General features: G+C 39.9%; 1 protein-coding gene across 4 annotated transcripts in view; it reads right to left on the reverse strand.

Moving 5' to 3' along the window:
* Positions 1-24,703, reverse strand: part of ppp6r2b (protein phosphatase 6, regulatory subunit 2b) — a 57,118-nt gene that overhangs the window by 15,146 nt on the left and 17,269 nt on the right. For 3 of the 4 annotated variants that reach the window (XR_003674255.1, XM_028449271.1, XM_028449270.1), the window contains exons 10-24: positions 24,010-24,130; positions 23,623-23,784; positions 23,323-23,550; positions 23,191-23,255; positions 22,982-23,097; positions 22,341-22,426; positions 22,085-22,162; positions 21,924-22,021; positions 21,793-21,850; positions 21,574-21,698; positions 19,628-19,791; positions 17,088-17,250; positions 16,788-16,867; positions 14,210-14,420; positions 4,709-4,809 (exon numbers count right to left, since the gene is read on the reverse strand). Coding sequence is in view for 3 of the 4 variants with exons in the window: in XM_028449271.1 (XP_028305072.1) it covers positions 4,719-4,809; positions 14,210-14,420; positions 16,788-16,867; positions 17,088-17,250; positions 19,628-19,791; positions 21,574-21,698; positions 21,793-21,850; positions 21,924-22,021; positions 22,085-22,162; positions 22,341-22,426; positions 22,982-23,097; positions 23,191-23,255; positions 23,323-23,550; positions 23,623-23,784; positions 24,010-24,130 (1,846 nt within the window). In the remaining variant the exon portion in view is untranslated. The remainder of the gene's footprint in view (positions 1-4,708; positions 4,810-14,209; positions 14,421-16,787; positions 16,868-17,087; positions 17,251-19,627; positions 19,792-21,573; positions 21,699-21,792; positions 21,851-21,923; positions 22,022-22,084; positions 22,163-22,340; positions 22,427-22,981; positions 23,098-23,190; positions 23,256-23,322; positions 23,551-23,622; positions 23,785-24,009; positions 24,131-24,703) is intronic. The other variant, XM_028449273.1, reaches the window with a different exon arrangement.

A 24,703-nucleotide genomic window follows, 5' to 3' on the forward strand; every position in this document is an offset into this window, starting at 1 on the left:
TGATATTAATGAACTAAAAGTCTACCCTGAAAATCCTCTGCTATCAGATCACTTTTTAATATCTTTTAACATTATCCTAGAGGATCTCGCACTGTGCAATAAAATAGTTACAAGTAGAAATCTATCCAACAGTGCTGTGGCTAAATTTAAAGAGGCCATTCCTGCTGCCTTAAACTCAGTGCACCATCCAATAAATAACTATGACATTAATTATAGTCCCTCTCAACTGGATCTGCTTGTCGATAGCTCTGCTAGTCTACTAAAATCCACCTTGGACTCAATTGCCCCATTGAGGGAAAAAACTATTAAACGTCAGAGGAAAGCTCCGTGGTTTAGCTCTGAAACTCACACACTCAAACAAACAACCCGTAAATTAGAGAGAATGTGGTGCTCCAATAAAACAGAGGAGTCACGAATACTTTGGCAAGAAAGCCATAGTAAATACATGACAGCCTTACGACATAGTCGATCTACATACTACTCCTCACTAATTGAAGAAAATAAAAATAATCCGAGGTACCTTTTCAGCACTGTAGCCAGGCTAACACAAAGTCAGAGCTCTATTGAGCCCATGATTCCTCTAGCCCTCAGCTGTGAGGACTTTATGACATTTTTTAACGATAAAATTCACAAGATTAGAGATAAAATTAGCCACTCCCTGCCTTCACCTGGGCCTGCTGTACCATTAAATGTAAATAGGCCTAACCTAAACTGTTTCACACATATAGGACTTCAGGAACTTAACTCTATTATTTCATCCTCCAAACCATCGACCTGCCTTTCAGATCCGATCCCAACTAAGCTGTTTAAAGAAGTTATTCCCCTAGTCTGCCCATCTTTGTTGGAGACAATAAATATATCCCTATCAATAGGCTACGTGCCACAGTCCTTTAAAGTAGCTGTAATCAAACCCCTTCTCAAAAAACCTACTCTTGATTCCAGCACTTTAGCAAACTACAGGCCTATATCTAATCTTCCTTTTATTTCAAAGATTCTTGAGAAAGTTGTGGCAGCTCAGCTCTGTGAATTTCTTCAAAACAACAGCCTGTTCGAGGACTTCCAGTCAGGCTTTAGAGCTCAACACAGCACAGAGACTGCTTTAGTTAAAGTAACTAATGATCTACTCTGGGCTTCAGATGAAGGACGACTCTCAGTGCTGGTTTTATTAGATCTTAGTGCAGCTTTTGACACTATAGATCACTATATTCTACTAGAGAGATTAGAGAAATTACTTGGAATCACAGGGACTGCCCTAAACTGGTTTAAGTCCTACCTATCTGATAGGTACCAGTTTGTACACGTGAATAATAAGTCTTCTGTGTACACTAAAGTAAGCTACGGGGTTCCTCAGGGCTCTGTGCTAGGTCCAATCCTCTTCTGTATCTATATGATCCCCCTTGGTAATGTTATGAGAAAATACTCTGTTAACTTCCACTGCTATGCTGATGATACCCAACTGTATGTATCAATGAAGCCAGGTGAGACAAATCAGCTATCTAAACTTGAGGCCTGTCTAAAGGACATTAGGGCCTGGATGGACCAAAATTTTCTTCTTCTCAACTCAGACAAGACTGAGGTCATTGTACTGGGCCCGCGACACCTTAGAGAAACCTATGCTAGCCTAACTGCCCTAGATGGCATTACTCTGGCACAAAGCACAACTGTTAGAAACCTTGGGGTTCTATTTGATCAGGACTTATCCTTCAACTCTCACATAAAACAAAATTCAAGAACTGCCTTCTTTCATCTCCGTAACATTGCTAAAATCAGATCTATCCTGTCTCAGGGCGACGCCGAAAAACTAGTCCATGCTTTTGTTACCTCTAGACTGGATTATTGTAATTCTCTTTAGCAGGCTGCCCGAGCAAGTCGCTTAAGACACTTCAGCTGGTTCAAAATGCTGCAGCACGTGTACTGACTAAAACTAGGAGAAGAGATCACATTACTCCTGTATTAGCCTCTCTGCATTGGCTTCCCATAAAATATAGAATAGAATTCAAGATTCTTCTTCTCACTTATAAAGCCCTAAATGGACAGGCACCAGTCTATCTCAAGGAGCTTGTAGTGCCATACAATCCCCCCAGAACACTACGCTCTCAAAATGCTGGACTACTCGTTGTTCCATTCATCTCTAAAAGTAGTATAGGAGGAAGAGCTTTCAGTTATCAGGCCCCACTTCTCTGGAACCATCTACCAACCACGGTTCGGGGGGCAGACACCCTCTCTACCTTTAAGGTTAGGCTCAAAACATTCCTCTTTGATAAAGCTTTTAGTTAGGAACCAGCTCACAGCTCATAATTAAGATGCAATAGGCATAGACTGCCGGGGGGGGGGGGGGGGGGGTCTGGCATGCTCGGTTGGAGAGAGGTTGGAGAGGGCGTTAAGAGAGAGGTCATTTAGGTTAGAGAGGGACCGGAGAGGGTCCCATTCCTCTTTCAAACACTCCCTCTATGTCTGCTTCTTCCCTTGTGTGTTTGCTCCTGTACTCCTTCTGGCTTTTGTCTTGCAGGTCCGTGGGATCCTCAGTGTGGAGTTACAGAGACTCAGCGGCTCTGTCTCCACCCTTTTCTCTGCACACACCCAACACAGCATAACGTGGATGGCTGTTCATCATAGGAATGGGATCCACACAAGGTTCCTGCTGCTTAACAGAAGGTTTTCCTTGCCGCCATGATGAATTCATGTTGGGTGTGGGATACATATGTATGTGTATATACGTATATATGCATATGTGTGTATCCATAAAATGAAGAGTCCATCCTTAAGACTGCTCTACTGTAAAGTGCCTTGAGATACCATTGGTTATGATTTGGCGCTATACAAATAAAGATTGATTGATTGATTGATTGAAGTGGGTTACCCTTAAGACTGCGTTCCTTCTGGCCATTTCCTCCGCAAAGCGTGTCGGTGAGCTGCACGCCCTGTCAATCAGCGACACATGTCTGAGGTGAAATTCGGACGGCTCGGGAGTCACTCTGTGGCCGAACACAGCTTTTCTCCCTAAAGTGCTGTCCCGCGCTCACCTCAACCAGCCCATTCGGCTGGCACAGTTCAACCCTTCTTCCGTGGAGCCAGAGGCTCAGTCCGACCTGTTGTGCCCAGTGCGCGCCCTGGAAGCCTACATTGCAGCTACTGTAGGTTTTCGGGGGTCTGATCAGCTCTTTCTTTGTTATGGTGGCCCTAACAGGGGTGGTGCTGTCTCCAAGCAGCGCCTGTCCAACTGGATTGTCGATGTGATTGCCCATGCATATCGGGAAAGTAACCGTCTCATCCCATCTGGTGTGCGGTGCCACTCTGCCAGGAGTGTTGCTACGTCATGGGCTGCCCATAGGGGAGTGCCCCTGGAGGACATCTGTGCTGCGGCCTCATGGGCGTTGCCAGGCACTTTCTCCAGATTCTACAGGGTGAATGGAGCCACACCCCATCCATTGGCTGTGGTCCTTCGGCCAGAGTCCTCTGACCCTACACACTGAAGGGTGGTAAGCAGGATTCTTCGTGACTTTTCTGGTATAAGTCATTCAGTGCTTAAAGCACCGCCTCTGGCGGTCAGCAGGGATGAAATCCCGAATGACCGCCAGAGCTCTTTGTCACTCAGAACCCTCGTGTGCTCGCGAGAAGATTCTGTAGGAAAGTACCCTGGAGTGATACCGGAAGATATAAACTTCCTCTGGGTCATCCAGGGGTCACGGGTGACATTGTTGGTATACATACTCGCACTGCGCATGCGCGAAGGGGAATATTCAGTGCTTAAAGCACCGCATACATTCGTAACTCTTCGTTACTTACATATACAGTCCATGCACTCAACTTTGGTTTAGGACATCATATGCTAATAAGAATACAGTATACTACTTCATTTACTAGTACTAGTTGTAGACTAAAAACCTTCTATCGGTACTACTAGTGGGATATTTTGAGTGTACTAGTAGTACTAGTAAACAATCTATATTTTACTAGCAAAGGTTTTTAGTGTACTAGTGTACTAGTCGACTTTACCAGTAAAGCAAAATCATCTACAAGTAGACTTAAAAAATCTGTTACTAGTTAAAATTCAAAGCTTTACTAGTACTACTAGTACACTCAAAATAGCTCACTAGTAGACTGTTTTTAGTTTAATAGTAGTATTAGTAAAACCAACAGATTCACTATTAGTACCAGCAAACCTCATGTAAATGAAATAGCAGGGATTAGAACCAAATCCAGCTCCCTGATAGATTGGAATACTTTCTAAAGCCAATGGCAGCCTGAATTTACTTTCCCCACCCCCTCATTAGCATATGATGCTAACTAGTGACACTTTTTACTTCACTAGTAAAGTCTTCTTGCATACTAGTAAACCACAGTTGTGTATGTGAGTAACTATTGCTTGAGATCAAACAACATTCTATGTAAACAAATACAAAAGATGAACTAGTTTCTGTTTGGACCAAAGCCTTCAGTTATTTGATGTTCATTGTGTGATTACATTTACCAGAATAATAAATGAACCTTTCTTTTGAGTCAACTATAGTCAGCTGCATTGATTAAATGTTGCACTTGAGTCTCTTTTGAACAAATATTTGAGTAAAACTGAAGATTTCACTGACATTAGAGCAAAGAAAATGTACAAATTTTAATACTTTTTAAGTGAATAAATAACTTTTAACTACAGTTCTGCTGCACACAGATGATACAGGATATACGTTTTGCTAAACAAATGGTCACTTACCATAAAACACCTAATGAGTGGTCATTGGGCCGAGACAGTGTTCATGTTTCTGTTCATTGTCTATGATGGAGGCTCCCTCTGCTGGCACGTTTCCCTCTTCACTAAAAAGGAAACAAAATGCACAACTTTGAGTCACAAATGAACCAAAAACAAAGTAACGTGGTTGGTTTGCTCTCCGTCCTCACAGAAAGTGTTCCCCTCACTGTTAGTAACTTGATAACACTGCATTCAGTTATTAAGAAGGTGGTTGGTCACATCCTCATTCACAGCATGCTTGTTAGCAGATTGTTAGTAGTGACTCTCAAACTTTACCAGGTTCAGGACATGTAAACCTGAACCTGAAGAAGAATATCAACAAATCCACAGTGTCAAGTGAAGCTTTTCTGTCATTGGTTAGAAAAAGAAAGGTTTCACTCCTCATTTCACTTCCTCCCAAAGCTAAATCTATAAATTATCTAAAAATTCCTAAATGTGTGGACCACAATCTCTCAATCGGTCAAGATTACCAAGTATGAGACTTTAGGGAGCAAAAAACTTCATTATTTTTACATTAAAACTAAGAATGTATTTGACAGCAAAAAAAAGGTCCACCTTAATCCATGTACTGTTCATTCTTTGGTTATTCCATTTAAAACCAAATCCAAATGACAAATAAAAGGTGTGGTTATTTTGTTTTACTGACTTAGAACCTAAACATAAACAGAAAAAAAATCAAAAACCAGATAAGCAATGTTTTTCTGTTTTAAAATAAAATTTTGTTCTGTTTGGGTGATATTTGGATATTTACGGGGAAACTAGGACGAGAGCTTCATGTTAAGCTCACCACACAGAGGGGACCCACAGACGGGGGCAGACTTTTACTCCCGGACAAAAAAAAAAAAGGAGCAACGTATAAGCCACATTACTGAGGAACTAGTGAAGTGAAACATTATCAATACATAAATGAATCAAAACAAATAATGGATGTTATGAAAAGCGTGCATGTGATATGTGACTAAAGGAATCAGAGGTGGTGTAATGAATCTACTGGTGCTCCTCGTTTCTCGTGATCAACTTCCGTGTGTGTTAACGGCTGCTGTTAGTGGCTCATGGAATTATAACGTGCAAAAATATATAACTGTGTAATTGTTTTTTGGGGCGACCGTGGTAGTGGGTCGTCTTCTGATCGAGAGGTTGGGGGTTCGATCCCAGTACCTGACTATGTGTCGAAGTGTCCTTGGGCAAGACACTGAACGATAAATTGCTCCCAGTGGTCGACTAGCGCCTTGCATGGCAGTCCTGTCCCACTGGTGTGTGAATGTGAGAGTGATTGGGTGAATGAGCTGATATGTAAAGCGCTTTGAGACTGCTTCAGTGTGGTGATAAAGCGCTATATAAAATCAAGTCCATTTACCATTTGTTTTTGCACAAGTGTCAAATGGTAGAAGTTCTAACATCTATTGTTCCTCACAGTCGATAGTCAGTCACCAGTTTATTTGGATACTAATTGGACTGTAACACCACCAAAAAAAAAACCTTAAAATGTGAGCAGCTTCTCACAAGCTCAAACATCCACAGACTGCATGAAAACAGGAGCAAGACCAGAAAACTGCCAAAATAAATCCTAAACAGTCCTATTGTGTGCGGCCACAGAACATTCATATCTGTATTATATACCTCAGTTGCTGTGAAAATTATAAGTGTTACCACTATATTTTTCTTTCTTTCCAGTTATATGAAGAGTTTACTGTGTGCATAAATGGGTAGTTATAACAAGACATGACCAGTGGTTATTTTGAGTTTACATAATAGGGTTAATCGTATATTATACGTTAACGTGGTGCAGGTTGACTGACTCTACCTGGGAGTTTTTTCTTCTTCTTCTTGTTAGCTTTTAAGGTAAACTTGCATAGTTTAGCCATTTCCCCTTAAGGTGGACCAGCACAAACCCCACATTTGTATCTGAATAAGGGAGTAATGGAGGGTTATTGTTTACAGTTTGTCGTTTATTTTATTTTTATGTATTGCACGCTCGGCATCTATTTATTCTGTTAATAATATGAAACAAAGGGACTGCAAATAAAAAAAAATGTTAGCTGGAATGTCAGGGGACTTAAACAATTTATAACACTGAAGCAAGTCATGACCAGAATTAAAGAACTCAAATCAAAGATAATTTTCCTTCAGGAAACTCACTTAACAACCCCTGAAGTAAAACATATACAGAATAGATGGGTTGGTAGAGTTATACATGCAGCATGTAGCAACGATGCAAGAGGAGTACTTATCCTCATTCATAAAACAGTACCATTATGTCTGTTGAAACTATCCATGACCCTCTAGGAAGATGTTATCGTTCAAGGCAATATTTCATCATTTATCTTCAACTTTGTTAGTGTATATGGCCCAAACAAAGATAAACCCAATTTTTTGAGGACCTTTTCCTTACCCTATCCACTATGTGGGGTGCCTATATTATTGGTGGGAATTTTAATTGCACACTGGACCCATCTTTGGATCGTTCAACATGCTCTGATACCTATAAGGTACAAAGTAGGAAAATGTTAAAGCAATATATGGCAGATCTGAACCTGGTTGAAATATTGAGGGGCGCAAAATCCAAATAAAATGAAATATTCAGGCAACTCAGGTATAAACAGATCTTGTTCATGTATTGATTACTTTCCTATTTCAAGAGAAATTGTATCAAAAGTTAAAGATTGCCAGTATGGAAGTATAGTATTATTGACCATGTTACGAAATGTTTGCCTAAATAAATGTGTTTATAACCAGCCCAATTGGCGATTCCAAGTAAGATGGCTGCATAACACGGAATTCATTAAATTTATTGAAGAAAAAATAACTACTTTGAAATAAATACTGAGCAAACCAATGCCTGTACAAGATGGGAGGCATTTAAGGCCTACATTAGAGGAGAAATAATTAGCATTTCAAGCTCTAAAACCAAACAGCAAAAAGCAGAGATGGAGACCTTAGAAGAACAAATCAAAGCTTTAGAAATAGACTTAAATCAGAGAGATGATCCGTTAAAACAGAGAGATTTGCTGCTTTTGAGAACTAAATCTATATGCTAGTGTTGTGGTAGTCAAGACCGGTCTTGGTCTCGTGACCAAATTTTAAAGGTCTCAGTCTCGTCTCGGACTCTGAAGCATTTTGACTCGGTCTTGTCTTGGACTCGGGCTGCCCGGACTCGGGATTTTCTCTCAAGACCGTTCAAGACCAGCACTAATTCCTGCTATTTTTAACCTTTCTTATAATGTGATAACACGGAGAAGAACGGGATAAAACAATCCTTTATTCATTATTTAATCCACCCCGTATAATGACCGCAACGTTCCCTAATGTGACTGAGTGACGTGTGTGACACACTCGTGTGTGTACGTCTGGCTACAGTGTCAGATTGGACCGCGGAGCGCAAGGGAGATATGAACTAATCACCGGTAAAAATCTCAGTAAAACTCCAGAAAACAATCACCATGAATAAATATTATCTCCCTGGTAAAGACAGTAGCTCTAACAACAGGTAAAATGATAAACTGGTGATATTACAGCCTGTGCAGCAGTATGAAGATGCATTTACTCCGCCTCTGGGTCTTAGTGTCTGCCGGCCGGTGACGCCTTTTCCGTTTACCGAGGTGTGTGTGTGTTTAATAAGTCCGTGTGTGTCCGTGTGAAAGTCTGCATGTTTATGCCTCTGTCCATCCACTCTTTTCATTATATCCATGTCTTTTAAGGCTTTTATTACATAGTGTCGGCTGTCGTCCAGGCCGCCGCCATCTTGGTTTAAGTCGTCACCAGCGCGACATCACCACAAGTTGCACATGCGCAGAATGAGTCAAATAACTGTAAAAAGGTCTTATATTAGTCTATTATCTTTTTAAAGTGGTGTTTTTTTGTGGCTTTAGACTCCAATTACATTTATGTAATTAATATCTTCCCTTAATATAAACAGGTTCACAATATAATTATTTTTTATAGTTTCTGTTTCTACTGTATCCAGAATAATAATTCTCAACAAGAACTATTGATTGATTTGTCACATGACTGTTCCAGGGTTTGAGTTTGGTTTATTTAGTTTCACATCTACCTGTAGCTCTTTGTTTTTTAGACTGATGACAACTTGTTTGTAGTTTTATTTCAGAAAGTTTCATTTTTACATTTACAGCTGGAAATCTTTGTTAATTGAATATCCTAATTACAGTACAGCAACCAAATTAAACTATATCAACGAAGTGAATTAATAAAAATGGCCTGTGTAAAGGCTTTTTCAAACTAAAAAAATATCTTGTGAAATCTGTGACTTGTTGACCTGCACAACTCAAAGAATCAGAATCAAGAATCAGTATTTATTGGCAGAAATGCTTTTAAACACTTGCTGTACATTCAGCAGACATAAAAATCTTGTTTTCAAATATATAGAATAATTGTGAATATATCAGTAGCAGTAGTAGTCTTAATATTTTAGTAAATTTTTTGCAGGCACCTTTTTTGTCCGTCAAATGTATTTAAAATAAACAAAAATTAAAGAGAGAATGTTATTTAACTGTCGAACCTTGTCATAATTTTATTTATTTATATATTTTTTTAAATTGAAAAAAAAAATGTTTATGGTCTTGGTCTCGGCTTGACTTGGTCTTGGTCTTGACTCAGTCTCGGCTTCCGAAAGTCTTGGTCTTGTCTTGGTCTCGGTGCATTCTGGTCTCGGGCAAGTCTTGGTCTCGGATAGTGTGGTCTTGAACACAACACTACTATATGCTGATAAAGCAGCAAAGAGTTTATTATGGCTCTAACAGTCTACGATCAGAGAGAAAAAGCTGCAAAACATTTGGCATGGAGAATCAAGAAAATGGCGTCCGAAAGAGCCATTAACGGTATACAGACTTCCTCGGAAGAAGTAACAGTGGATCCCTTGGAAATTAATAGTGATTTAAGAGGATTTTATCAACACTTGTACACATCTGAATGTTCGCAAAACATAGGAAAAAGGGACACCTTTCTTAACCAGCTTCAATTCCCCCAAATCACAGATAAGCAAAAAAGGAGTTAGATGATAGTTTAACAACTGAGGAATTATCACAGGCAATCCAAAATATTAATAGTGGTAAAACACCAGGACCTGATGGTCTGCCAATTAAATTTTATAAAACATTTAAAGAAAAACTACTTTTTCCACTTTTGAAAATGTATGATGAATCTTCTGAAAATGGTGTCCTTCCTCAATCACTGAGGCCGGCAACGATAACTATGATTTTAAAACCTGGTAAACCCGCTACAAATTGTGCCTTATATTGACCAATAAGTTTAATTAATTCTGACACTAAAATACTCTGTAAAGCGCTTGCAAAAAGACTAGATACATACATTCCACATTTAATTCATATTGATCAGAACGGATTTGTGAAAAACCAGCAAGGGTTTCACAACATCAGGAGAGCACTTATTATAATCCATGAAAAATATATAGCCAAAGATACAGCTGTGTTATCGCTGGATGCCCGACTTGAACCACCACTGTCGCATATTGAAAATCTCATCATTTCAAACTTAAAGAGACAGAGACAAGCTTATCTGCTTTTTGAAGTTTTGATACGTCATGATAAAGAATCCACCACTGACAGATTAAAAGCGTAAAAAGATATACAAGTGAGCATAATAAACTCTGAAAGGGAAATGGCATGTGTAAGAACCCAGAAACAAACCATTAATACTAGAACAAAGCTATTACAACATAAGTGGTTAATGAGAACGTATATCACACTTGTAAGATTGAACCGCTGGTCCCCTGGCATTCCAGATACCTGCATCAAGTTCCTCCATGAGATGGGGACTCTGCTTCACTGTGTTTGGGAGTGTCCAAAGGTGCAAGGATTTTGGAAAGCAATGGTTCACACAATTTCTGAAATTGTGAAGTTGAATGTGCTTCTTGAAATAAAACTGTGTTTTAGGTATATACCCAGAAAACTTTAAAGTCAATTCAAAACAACTGACTATATAATACAGTTCGTCTCAATGCCGATGACATGGGACGGCGTTGCCAAAGAGATGAGCTTGAGAGTTTGTTAGCCAAGATGTTCCCAGGTGTTCATGGGAAAGTGAGATAAAGGTCAGAGCGTCAAATCAACATACCGTCCATGGAAGAGTGTGGAGAAAAAACAGACCTTGACAACAGGCTGTTCATCTCAAGGAGCCGAATGATTGAAGACAAGTTGTTTTCCGACGGGCTCGTCACAACATTGAGTACGAGCCCTATGGTTCCTGGTCGTTCATATCCAAAATCGCGGCCATTTCCCTTGACACGAACTCTCCACTCCTCCTTAAAAGTTCACCAAGGTCGATTCCGACTGAGCGTTCGGCCCCTTGGGTCGATGACTAGCGGCTTTCCAAAAATGCTGCCAACGTAATCTTGCAATGAATCAGGAAAATGCCAGTTCCAATCAGCAAAAGACCTGTTATCATAATTCCAATCTGGTGGACGTCTTCCACGTCCTCAGGAAATACAGTGGGCAAAAAAGTATTTAGTCAGCCACCAATTGTGAAAGTTCTCCCACTTAAATAGACAAGAGAAGCCTGTAATTTTCATCACAGGTATACCTTAACTATCAAAGACAAAATGAGAACACAAATCCAGAAAATCACATTGTAGGATTAAAAAGAAGAACGTTTGTCATAAAAAGGTCGTTCCCTGGTATAATTCTGAATTGCGTCTTTTAAAACAGTCAATGCAAAAGTTGGAAAGGAAGTGGCTCTCTTCAAACATGGTAGAAGTTCATATTGCCTGGAGAAAGAGTTTAACTTATTAAAAAGCTTTTCGCAAAGCCAGAACTTCCTATTATTCAACTTTAATCGAGGAAAACAAAAATAATCCTCAGTTTCTATTCAACACTGTAGCTAGGCACACCAAAAGCCACAAGTCTGTTGAACCCTCTATTCCTGTTAACCTGAGCAGTGATGACTTTATCAACTTTTTTACTGATAGAATTCTAACAATTAGAAACAAAGCTAATGTCCCCCCTGCAGGGGTGCTGAATAATTTCTTAAACAAAGCAGCTCCTGAACTTACCCCAACATTTAGCTTTTATTTACATAGTTTTACTCCAATTGGTTTATCTGAACTGACCTCAATAGTTAGTGCTTCTAAATCAACAACATGTCTTTTAGATCCAATCTCAACTCCACTATTTAAAGATGTTCTTCCACTAATTAGCACTAATATGGTGAACTGGATTAACACATCTCTAGTAACAGGTTATGTACCACAGGCCTTTAAAACCGCTGTAATCAAACCTCTCCTTAAAAAACCAACCCTTGATCCAAGTGACTTATCCAATTATAGGCCAATATCCAATCTCCCTTTTGTTTCTAAAATTCTTGAAAAAGTAATTGCAGGTCAAATATGCGATCACCTACATAGGAACAATTTATACAAGAGCTTCCGATCTGGCTTTAGAGCCCATCACAGCACAGAGACTGCCTTAGTAAAAGTAACCAATGATCTCCTCTTAGCCTCAGACAGGGTTGGTCTCAGTTCTGGTGCTCTTAGATCTCAGTGCAGCCTTCGATACAGTGGATCATCATTTACTGCTGCAGAGACTGGAAAGTGTTTTTGGGATTAAAGAAACAGTGCTGGGTTGGTGTAAATCCTACCTATCAGACAGAACTCAATTTGTTCATGTTAATTATCTCACCTCAGTGCACGCCAGAGTTAATCATAAAGTTCCGAAAGGTTCAGTTTTAGGACCAATACTCTTTACATTATATATGCTTCCATTAGGTAACATTATCAGAGAACATGATATAAATTTCCATTGCTATGCAGATGATACACAGCTTTATCTCTCAATGAAATCAGATGAAACTCATCAGTTATTAAAACTCCAGACCTGTCTTAAAGACATCACATTCTGGATGAGCCGTAACTTTCTCCTTCTTAACCAGGATGAAACCGAAGTGATTTTATTTGGTCCAAAGCACTTCAGAGAGAAATCAGAGCAAGTAGTGTCTCTGGATGGCATTACTCTGTCACCCAGCACCACCGTAAAAAAAACTTAGGCATTATCTTTGATACTGACTTATCCTTTAATTCTCATATTAAACAAATCTCAAGAACAGCCTTCTACCATCTCCGTAAAATCTCTAAAATCAGGAATATCTTGGCCCAGAGTGATGCTGAAAAACTAATCCATGCATTTGTTTAATCTAAATTAGATTATTGTAATTCCCTGCTTTCAGGATGTCCTAGTAACTCATTAAAAAGTCTCCATTATTTCCACTTTTAACATCTTTTCACCATATTTCATGCTTATTTTTGCCAATTTAACCACACTCACCATTTGCCATGTCCATTATTTGCCAGTTTAAACTAATTGTTCCTACAATTTTCTGCCACTTTTAAGCCAATATTGTCACTTTGAACCCTGACCCTTTTTACCTCTCTCTCTCTCTCTCTCTCTCTCTCTGTCTCTCTGTCTGTCTGTCTGTTTGGCCACACTAAATTGCAGTTTTGAAATAATTTCTGTGGTTTTAAAAATCCCATTTCCCCACCATTTCTGGTCACTTTTAATCCATTTTACTTCTGATTAAAACAAGGATTTACATTTTCTATATTCTCAAATATTACTAAACTTCCTGGATAACAGGATTCATATTATTCAAATCAATAAATAAATGTGGTTATCACAGATTCATTAAACAATGGACCATCATTTTGCAGACTTTATGGGTGAGCCCCAAAAATCTCTCCCCTTTATTCCCCCTTATAGATGGCCCCGTCTCCACAACTGTTCTTCAATGTTAATGTTTTTGTTCAACCACCTTCAGCTACAGCAGGGTCCCCGGTCTCTGGAACCTTTATTTTGGGGGTCACGGGCTGAAAAGGTTGAGAACCACTGCTCTCGCCTACACACCACTTTACAAGGTTTTAATTTCAAATTTTAGATCCAAATTAAAGGCACTCTTTTTCTCAACTGTGTATGACTGAGAGGGAGATTTTTGGCCATGATGTTGATTTATTGTGTTTGTTGTTGATTTCAAATGTTTTTACTGATGATTTTAAAAGTTTTTAGTGATGATTTTAAATGTTTTTGTTGCTGATTTTAATGTTGTAATTGATTTTAAGCTGTTGAATGTTTTCTGTTGCACTTTTTGATCATGTAAAGCACATCGAGTTGCCTTGTGTACGAAATGCGCTGTACAAATAAATTTGCCTTGCCTTGCCTATATTTTATTGAAAAACCACTGCACGTGATAACCTGTTATATATTAGAATCAATCGACACTTCCTTAATCCCTCGGACGATTTTTAGGAAAAGCATTCCACACTTCAGACCAGACATTCTCAGGCACAACATACCATCTGACCACAGGGGTGAAAAGTCTGGAGTTGGAGAGAGATTAGGAAGGAAGAGAACAAACATGGAGGCATCAGACAAATAGGAAGGAAGGAGGAGCTTAAAGGAGGGAGGAGCAATAAATTGTCACATTGCAACGTTTCACTCTACGTACCTGGAGAAGACAGCTCTTTCATTTTTGGCGTCCACGGTGAGCCGAATGGTCTCCCTGCCCTCGCCGGTGGTGATGGTTTCCGTGGTGACCGTCTCACCGGATGGCGGCTCCGCCTTTTTTTCTTCTTCCTCACTGTCCGAGCCGCTGGAGGAGGCACTGTCTGAGGCAACCAGCGGAGCTTTTCTGGCCACACAGACACTCCACACGCAGGCTGTGCAGAATGAGGAATTAGACACAGTGGTTTCCATGACGAAAAGATTAAAAGTCAACTTCTCAAAGTGATAACCAAAGAGTTAATGGGTGTTGTTGACACATTCATGTGGATTAATATCAGCCAATATCTAGAGAGAAACTACAACATATCCGGATTAAATATTTGGCAAAAACTAACCTATGTCATGAGTTACTCTAATGCAGGGGTTCTCAACCTTGCGGTCAGGACCCAATTTGCAGTCGCGAAACACTGGGAGGGGGTCATGAGATGCCTTCAAGAAACTAAGAATTTTTTCAGAACAATGTGTGCCCATTTATGCTTATTTGACCCTCTTTCTGCAACTACACCAAACATGTCATATTTTAACCAATTTTTGTCACTTTTTCTTGCCATAGTTTTGCTCCATTTAAAGCATTTTTGCTACATTACTCCCATTTCTGCAACTTCATCATGTCTGCACATTTTTTCCACTTTCAAGATATTTTGGGCACATATAAACTCTACACCTAATGTCACATACAGTGGGGCAAAAAAGTATTTAGTCAGCCACCAATTGTGCAAGTTCTCCCACTTAAAATGATGACAGAGGTCTGTAATTTTCATCATAGGTACACTTCAACTGTGAGAGACAGAATGTGAAAAAAAAAATCCAGGAATTCACATTGTAGGAATTTTAAAGAATTTATTTGTAAATTATGGTGGAAACTAAGTATTTGGTCACTTCAAACAAGAAAGATCTCTGGCTCTCACAGACCTGTAACTTCTTTAAGAAGCTCTTCTGTCCTCCACTCGTTACCTGTATTAATGGCACCTGTTTGAACTCGTTATCTGTATAAAAGACACCTCTCCACAACCTCAAACAGTCAGACTCCAAACTCCACTATGGCCAAGACCAAAGAGCTGTCGAAGGACACCAGGAAAAGAATTGTAGACCGGCACCAGACTGGGAAGACTGAATCTGACAATAGGTAAGCAGCTTGGTGTGAAAAAATCAACTGTGGGAGCAATTATCAGAAAATGGAAGACATACAAGACCACTGATAATCTCCCTCGATCTGGGGCTCCACGCAAGATCTCATCCCGTGGGGTCAAAATGATCATGAGAACAATGAGCAAAAATCCCAGAACCACACGGGGGGACCTGGTGAATGACCTGCAGAGAGCTGGGAAAACTCCTTCCATCAGTGAGAGCTTTGAAGATGAAACGTGGCTGGGTCTTCCAGCATGACAATGATCCCAAACACACCGCCCGGGCAACGAAGGAGTGGCTCCGTAAGAAGCATTTGAAAGTCCTGGAGTGGCCTAGCCAGTCTCCAGACCTCAACCCCATAGAAAATCTGTGGAGGGAGTTGAAAGTCCGTGTTGCTCGGCGACAGCCCCAAAACATCACTGCTCTCGAGAAGATCTGCATGGAGGAATGGGCCAAAATACCAGCTACTGTGTGTGCAAACCTGGTAAAGACCTATAGTAATCGTTTGACCTCTGTTATTGCCAACAAAGGTTATATTACAAAGTGTTGAGTTGAATTTTTGTTATTGACCAAAAACTTATTTTCCACCATAATTTACAAATAAATTCTTTAAAAATCCTACAATGTGAATTCCTGGATTTTTTTTTCACATTCTGTCTCTCACAGTTGAAGTGTACCTATGATGAAAATTACAGACCTCTGTCATCATTTTAAGTGGGAGAACTTGCACAATTGGTGGCTGACTAAATACTTTTTTGCCCCACTGTATATTGACCCATTATTGTTACTTTTAACCTTTTACCATATTTAATGCTTATTTTTGCCTATTTAACCACATTCTCGATTTGTCCTGCCCATTATTTGCCAGTTTAAACTAATTGTTCCTACTTTTTAAATTTTAAAACCACTTTCAGGTTCAGAGCAGGTCCCAGGTCTCTGACACCTTTATTTTGGGGGTGACAGGCTGAAAAGGTTGAGAACCACTGATCTAATTAATCATTTTTCTTCCAAGGAAATACTTAAATTTTTCTCCTTTTTCAGGACAGACAACAAATATAACATCACATTAAATAACCTCAAATAAAGACAAAGGTTTGGTGTCAACAAAATTGAGTGAAGTCTTTTACTAAAGGGTTAGTAAAACTTTCTTTTCATTATACTATTTGACTATAAACACAAAACATTTTTAACACAAATAAAACTTAACTTTAGGTTTACGTTGAATAACGAGAATGAAAACAAGGAATACATTTCCACAAACACTAAAGTTTTAGCTCTGAAATTTAATGGTTTAGCAGCATCTCTTTAAGTAGAGCTTCACTTCCCTCCCCATGCTAAAAGTCCCAATAATCTAATAGTACAGATTCACAATGCATTATTCTGGAAGCACTTACGGTTGGGGTTTGGTTTGTTGCAGTCTGATGCACTGAGATCTGAGTCCACTGGGGAGCTGCACCGTAGGCCTGTTTCAGAACTGCAACACATCGTATACTTAGAAAACCATTGAAATATACTGAAAGATGTGACTTGTACCATACTAAACAACACAATCACATTTCTGTGCTTGCTTTTATGTCAATGTCCATCTCTAGGGACAGACGTTTAAATCAAAGGGAAGGCATTATCATTCCACAATGACTGAAATTATGCTTTTTTCCCCCCAGTGATTAGGTCAAATAAAGTCCTGCACGTACCAACAGAAAGGCTGGAAGTCAGTGAACTTGGCCCATCCCTTCTCCTCGGCCTCCTTTGTAGCTGGTTGAGTCGCAGCATTGCCCCAAGTGGCAAAGCCGCCACCGCCGCCTGCTACGGGAGCCTTTGAGTTCACCTCTCCAAAATCTGCCACCCAGCCGGAGCCTGAGAGCAAACAGAACTAGGCTTTACACGATCAGGATTTATGGGCCAATCACCGATGAGTTAAAAAAAATGCTTTAGCAAATAAGTAGGTTTTGAGTTTAATGGTCGCACGTAATGGTCTGAGGTACGTAAGTAAGTAATTTATTTATAAAGTGCTTTTTGCAGATGAAATCACTAAGTGCTGAACAAAGCAGTGAATAAATTAATACAACAGGTGCAACATCATAAAAGAATAATAAAACATGGGTGCATTTACATCACAGGAGCAGCATCATGAAAGGATAATAAAAAAAAATAAAACAGTTAACTAAAAGCTTTTCTAAAAAGTGAAGGCTTTGACCATTACGTGTAATGGTCTATGATTGGGACCATTACAGACAAGACTGTCTATTTTAGGTTAATGTCATTATACGATACACACTTTAGCAAATAAGTACTGTAGGTTTGAGTTTAGTTTTAAGGAGGAGGAGTGGCAGCCTTCCGTACTAAGACTGGGAGCTGGTTCCAAAGGAGCGGAGCCTGGTAGCAGAACACTCTGCCTCTTGTTCCACTTCTAGACACTTTCATATGAATTCAGTTAATTTTTTTTTTAGGTACTGACCAAATTTCTTCGGTACTACCTGATACAGATTCACGGAAAATCTAACAGTACCATTTTTCGGGGCCTAAAGGCAGCCTTGTGACTGTGAGGGAGTTGAAGAATTTCCATGCAGGACATGAACATAACATTTGTTGTCAGAGCGTGTGTATGTGTATGTCTGTGTGGCCCTTTAACTGTGAATGAATGCCCAAGTCGCTCGACCATGTGCGGAGTGAGGGAGTGTGTGTGAACTGAGCAAATCAATTATAAGCTGTATGTCGTTTTTAGTGATTGGTTTAATTCAACAGCTGAAACATTTATTTTGCCATACTCAATAACTGCTATGAAGCAACTACAAAAGAGTTGAGATGAAGCTGCGGAGGCAGACCACACTGCAACTATGTGAAGCCTCGATTATAATTGGCATTAGGAGCAAATACATTTTTACTGACTGTGGCATCGCAAAACCTGCTGTTGCTTATAGTCCATATTCACTGGTGCACATCTGGGGTGGGGCGCACATACACATGCTTCTGTGTCCACCACCACCCTGAAACGGACAGAAGTGTCCACTATGAAAGTGAAAGTAACGAGAGGCATCGCTCTGCTTTAGGACTCACTTTTAACATGCTTGGGCTGAATAAACAAAACAAACGCGCACACACATACAAACACACACACACATCAGACGCTGCCCCTGCTTTCAAAGCCAGTAGACTGAGAAAGAAGTCCAGTGCTCAGCCACTTCCCTCCAACCGATTGACATTTTTGCAGTTTGCGCATAGGTTTTCACCTTTGTGCACAAATATGAGTGAAATAAAGCCATGTCACGTACAGCAAACAACTCTTCCGTGTAAATAAAACCAATAAAACAATGCAATGGGAGCATCTACAGAAAGTATCATCAATGATCATTGATCGGATCGGCAATTTAAGAAATTACAGCCGACATTAATTGCATAAAATATCGTCCGATCCGATACAGCCGATCAGATCGGCGTAAAGCCTCAACACAACACATGCTGAGTGACAATGTGACAAAACTGCAGAGTCATGAAATGCGAATCACATACTGCTTTACTCGGGACTCCGAATTTCCATCTCAAAAATTCCGTTACACGTTAAACTTTAATGTTTCTTTTCCGTTTCATCGTCTTTCCCCGTTTAGATACTACACTGCTATTGAACTTCCTGAAATTAAATCAAAACATGCTAAATATGGTAAAAAGAGTCAAATATTGTTATTAATTTAACATTTTATAATGTTACAATGAATGATTTTGTGAGAGCGACAATAACCACACTGCTAGACCCTCAGCCACATGTTTAAGAGGAAAAATCCCACAGGAATATGTATTGTCCCAAAAAAAAATTTTTTCCTACCTTAACTTTATTCACCTTATGTTTTACATGAAAAAAACGCAGTCAGAAAAATCTGAACCATTTGTTCTTTAAAACACATTAAAAACATACTTTAGATGAAGCTTTGCAGTCATTTTCCATCCCAGGATGACATGATGACTAGTTGAACCGTTACACGGAGCAAAAGATTTTGCACAGGATTATGGGCTGAATTCCACATATTGCACTTCCTTAACATTTAAACATAGAAAAAAATAGCACGTAATGCATGACATCTTCCTAAAACAAGCATGTGAGGCATTCCCGTGTCATGTTGAAAAGTAGAGGAAAAAAAAGGAAAAGGGTCGGGAATTCTGTTTTTTCCCGAACTGTTTTTTCTGCGACCACAGAAAATCGGAGTCCCTTCTTTACGTAAACATTTTAATTAAATCTCACACTTTGTCGCCTCGGTCGGTTCCTGACTTAAGAAAGGATCCATGTTGGTTTTGGAGTGGTCTCCTTCTTCTGAGTCAGAGTCTGAGTCTGCTGCTGATCCAAACAACTCTGTGCTGGAGGCTGCCATCTTGTCACTGGTCACGGGGGATTGAGAGCCGCCAAACCTTAAGAATCACACGAAATGTAAGTGACAAACGTAGACGCGGAGCAGTTCTCTTTACAAATGTGGCTTAAAATCTTTTAAATGTACTTCAAAAAGATGACATAGATCAAAAGATCTATGTCTAACAAAACACATTATTATGCACCTTAATAATTGTATTCCTCTTTTAACATATCGGATGAACTACGACCGGCCCGCGGAACTTCTCCGTGCTGAATAGCACGTACCCGAGAATTCAATGACTCAGTTCCACCGAGTAAAAAAGGTCTGAGAGGCTCTTGACATCCGCTGATAGAATATCCATGTCAAATTAAAGCCCAATTCAACGAGCATACGGAGTAATGAGTCCCATTCATATATTGGTATGTGCCAATAGAGGAGTGGTGGCCTAGTGGTTAAGGATGCTGGGCTTGTAATCGGAGGGTTGCCAGTTCAAGCCTCACCTGGGCCATCAATGTGGGATGTTGAGCAAGTCCCTTAACCCCGAACTGCTCCCCAGGCGCTGCAAAAATGGCTGCCCACTGAATGCAGAGGACAAATTCCATGTATGTAATAACATTACATGGCCAATTAAAGGCGAAAACCCCGATTAATCTTTAATGATTCGGTACCACTAACTGTAACAATATTTGACTCAAAAATAAATGAGAAAACAACTTTAAAGGAAATTTGCGTAAAAAGGGGGCCCCTACTCGAATTGTGCGAGACATAATTGTAATCTACATTGAAATATCTTTGAAATGATACGATGATCACACAACTACCAAATAAAAATCATAACAATTCATAAAGTTCGGTTCATTTTAAAAAAGCTGTTTGCCCCTGAGTGATAGTGTCTGTAGGGCTGTGTATGAGCTTCACTTCGTGATTGTGTGTGCCTGTGATTGTAGTGCCACATCTTAGCTGTGAACTCGCTGCGCAGCTTTGACCGGCTGCCTGATTGGGCACGTCTTACTGCTTCAGGAGTAAGGTCCATGATCAAATACCTGGCCTGCAAGATGGATTCTCCTGGTGTTCACAAAAACCAGAATCCATCTTGTGCTGTTCCCGCCTTCGCCTTTCGATACCGAACTGAACCAATTAGAACCAATCATGAGACAGTGGTTTAGGGCGGGATATCCGGGTGTGACGAAGGCAGAAGCGCAGAAGCAAAACTGGCGCATGCGCAGTTGAGCTGGGAAGAACTGGGCTACCACTATTAGCATAGCTCCGAATTAAAATAGAAAGATGTTGATGCAGGAGTTTGGCAAAGGTGCCCGTAACTCACATACTTGTGTTGCAAAAACAGCAAAAGTCACTCAATGACATAATGACCGCAGCATTACTATCCCAAAAGAAAGTTTTCACCAGCTGTTGTTGTAGAACCAAAAGCAGCACAAGTTGTCATTTTGACTGAAAAAGCTGCTAAATTTACCTAAAAAGCTGATAAATTTACCTAAAAAGCTGCTAAATGATCTAAAAAGCTGCTCAATGATCTAGCCTGAATGCTTTACTCCAATAGAAAACAATGGGATGTTTACAGGCAGTGGGGCCGTGTGACATCATCAGTCACGTAATTTCAAGATGGAGGAACACAGGCTCTTAAACTGTAAAGTAGTTCCATTTTTAAAAGGCCATTAAATGAATATGGTGCATAATAATATGTTTTGTTAGACATAGATCTTCTAATAAGTACATTTAAAAGAAATTGGGCCATATTTGTAAAAACGGTGGAGGATCCCTATAATAAATGAAGAATACATGACTAAACTAAACAAGTGGTCAGAACTTTGATCGTCTCCACCTGTTTCGAGACTTGATTTGTGTTGCATAGTTGATCTCCTTCTCCTCCCAGATGTCTTCCTCGTCATCATCGAAAGGTTGAATTCTTTCCTTGGAACAGGCCTCAAACACAGCTGTGTTGGCCTGCTGCAGATATTTTAAACAAGAGATGACATTCAACTATAAAAGACAGCCTGAATGACTAAAAACAAAAGTACAACATAACGATAAGGATGCTCACACTTTCCTGTCCAGCGTCAATGTTGATGTTGATCTCTGCAATTCGAGCAAACGTTGCCCTGAAATTAAGAAAAAGGATTCAGTCACAAACTGCGCCTCCTGAAACCACACAGAGCAGAGTCTGTCGTTTACCCGATGCCGTCATCGTGATCAGTAAACTCCTCGTCGTTGAAGCCGAACTGATCCACAAAATTAGCGGTCATCTGCTGGATTTGATAATCTGAAAAGGCCTGAAGAAGAACAACAACATGAGAGGATGTCAGTTATGGTGTTTGTTTGTGATCCATGTCTACCTGTTGGATGGTCAGTTCTTTGGGGAAAGGGCTTTCCGTATCATCGTCTGAGGAAGGACGAGGGTTTCCAGAACCAATCTGTAGATTAACCGTAGAGAAAAGGTCAAAGTCCGTATGTCACTGAATCACAAACTAACAAAAAAAACTGAAGGTCAAAACTGAAGTAAAGAGACAAACATTTATAAACTTTTGCTTCCCTCAAAGAGAACTGCCACTCTGAACCAAAAATGGTAGCGTGTTTTTTTTGTTTTTTTACCAGGTCGATGGTGTTCTTCCTGTTGGTTTCAGACAGAGTCTGGTCCACAAACGTCTCCCAACGTCCTCTGTAATCCTCCGGTAGCTCTGCACCCCCCCACAAAAAATATAATTTTATCACAGAGGCAGCACCAAAAACTAGAGCAATGACCAAGGCTCAACATTAAAACATAAAAGAACAAAGGGTTCGTGTTATAGGGATCATTGTTAGGTTTTAAATGTGTATTTGTCTTCGTTTATTTTTGTTCTGCACATTTTATTCTTGTGTTATAGGATTATGGAATCATTTTGTTCATTTTAAATTAGTTTTTTTCTTATTTTGTTTGTTTTAAGAGTCATTTTGTATGATTGTGCATTCCATTTTGTAGGTTTTAAAAGTGTATTTTTCTTGTTTTGTGTGTTTTTGGAGTAATTTAGTAGGTTTTAAATGTGTACTCTTGTTGTTTTGTGTAATTTAGGATTAATTTTGTAGGTTTTAGATGTTGTTTTTCTTGTTCTGTGTTTTTTTGGAGTAATTTTGTACAATTGTGCAGTAATTTAGTATTTTTTTGAAGTAAATTTGTACATTTGTTTTGGGGGTGCGTGTGGCCTGTGGCTTTCCTCCTGTGGAAACTATCAACATTTTGTCAGTGAAAACTGTACCTAAGATGAGGCGACAGATTTGGGTGTGTACGGGGCCTTTCTCCAGGTTGTGGACCACCGTGTTGGCAATCCTGGTCAGGTGACCCATGTAGCCTCTTCTCATACCACCATCAGACCTGAGCAAAAACACAGCACACAGAGGGTAGTGCATGTGTCACACTGTCACACATTCCTGCTGTAGATCCATTTAGGATGTGGGTTGTACTCACTGGATCTTATTGTTCTCTTCCCAAGCTTCCAGAATCCTCTGGACCAGGTGGCAGTGCTTAAACATCTACTCAAGTACAAAGAACATGCTCTAGCTTTCTTTCCATAAAATCAAAAGTCAGTGAGACACCTACATGAGTAACCATTAGGTTATGTGCTGAGCTCTCAGAAGTGTTCAACTGTTCAGAAGAAGCGGTTTGCTCCTCCTCCTCCTGCGTAGCGCCTTCTTCATGTTTGGTTTTTTCCAGCATCCCGTCAGGCTGAAGTCTCATTTCATGCGCACATGGTCGCAGGATGGCAGCGACGCAGAGCTCCACTTGAAGATGCAGGAAGTTGTTCCATGTGTATTTGAAGAACAGGTCCTGAAGGGCACATGTGTTCATTCATCCACTTACAGTACAAAACACTGACAGATGTGTGTGAGGTCATATCACCAGCAGAAGGTCCATGGTGTTGAGTCGGCACAGTTCCTGCGCTATGACGGCGTGGCTGGACGAGCTGGTGTACAGTAGGGAAGCCACCAGTCTGGACACGTGGAGACGAGTGTTCCCCAGAGGTTCCTCTAGCACGCCCAGGGTTGTCAGCATGGGCTCCTTCTGAAAAACGTAGAGACACAAAGCAGCGTTCCTTCTTTAGTGTCCATATACTGACCAGGAAAGCTACGTGAACTGCAGGAAACGAGTTAAGAAAAGGGTTTCTAACAACGTTCTCTGACTCATTTACATTCAATTGACCACTTTGACTCTCATAGATTAATACCATGCATGACTAAGCATAAGTAAGTAATGCAAATGAAAACAATGATTGTTTTCCGTGTATACCTTGGGGGGCTTGAGTAGAAGTTGGTGGAAATGAGTAAGGTGAGGCTGTATGGCGAGTAAAATACTGCTGTTAACAGTAAAACTTCTCTCAAATCCCTGAGCGTCCATTACACCGTCCACCCTGTTAGAAACACAGAGGACACGCCCATCATTTAGCTACACATAAAGTAAGCTGTTTTCCTGTGAAAAGGCAAATAACAGTTTTGTTTACTTCCAGTGCTGACTCACCCCCAACCTTTGGTGGAGTGTGCAGCCAAAGACAGAGACCAGACTAGGTTATGCTACAGGAGTGAGCTACTCAAGGGTAAATATCCAAACCCCTCAGTGACATTTGGTGATGATTTGTATCAGTGGATATTACAGTATCTCATTGAACCTTTGTCCATGTAACAAGTTTAAAACTTCTTTTACTGAAATATTCATTTTCAAAATGGTCAGTCTGCACTTTAATATGAAATATAGCTCTGAGTTTGTTTTTTTCTTTTTGGTAAACTTTGAATCTGAGTTTATTAATTAAATGGTGTTTAAAGTTAAATATACTTTATATGTACAGTGGGGCAAAAAAGTATTTAGTCAGCCACCAATTGTGCAAGTACTCCCTCTTAAAGAGATGAGAGAGGCCTGTAATTTTCATCATAGATATACCTCAACTATGAGAGACAAAATGAGAAAAAAAAATCCAGAAAATCACATT

Source organism: Gouania willdenowi, chromosome 6, assembly GCF_900634775.1.
Source record: "Gouania willdenowi chromosome 6, fGouWil2.1, whole genome shotgun sequence".
Taxonomy (NCBI): Eukaryota; Metazoa; Chordata; class Actinopteri; order Blenniiformes; family Gobiesocidae; genus Gouania; species Gouania willdenowi.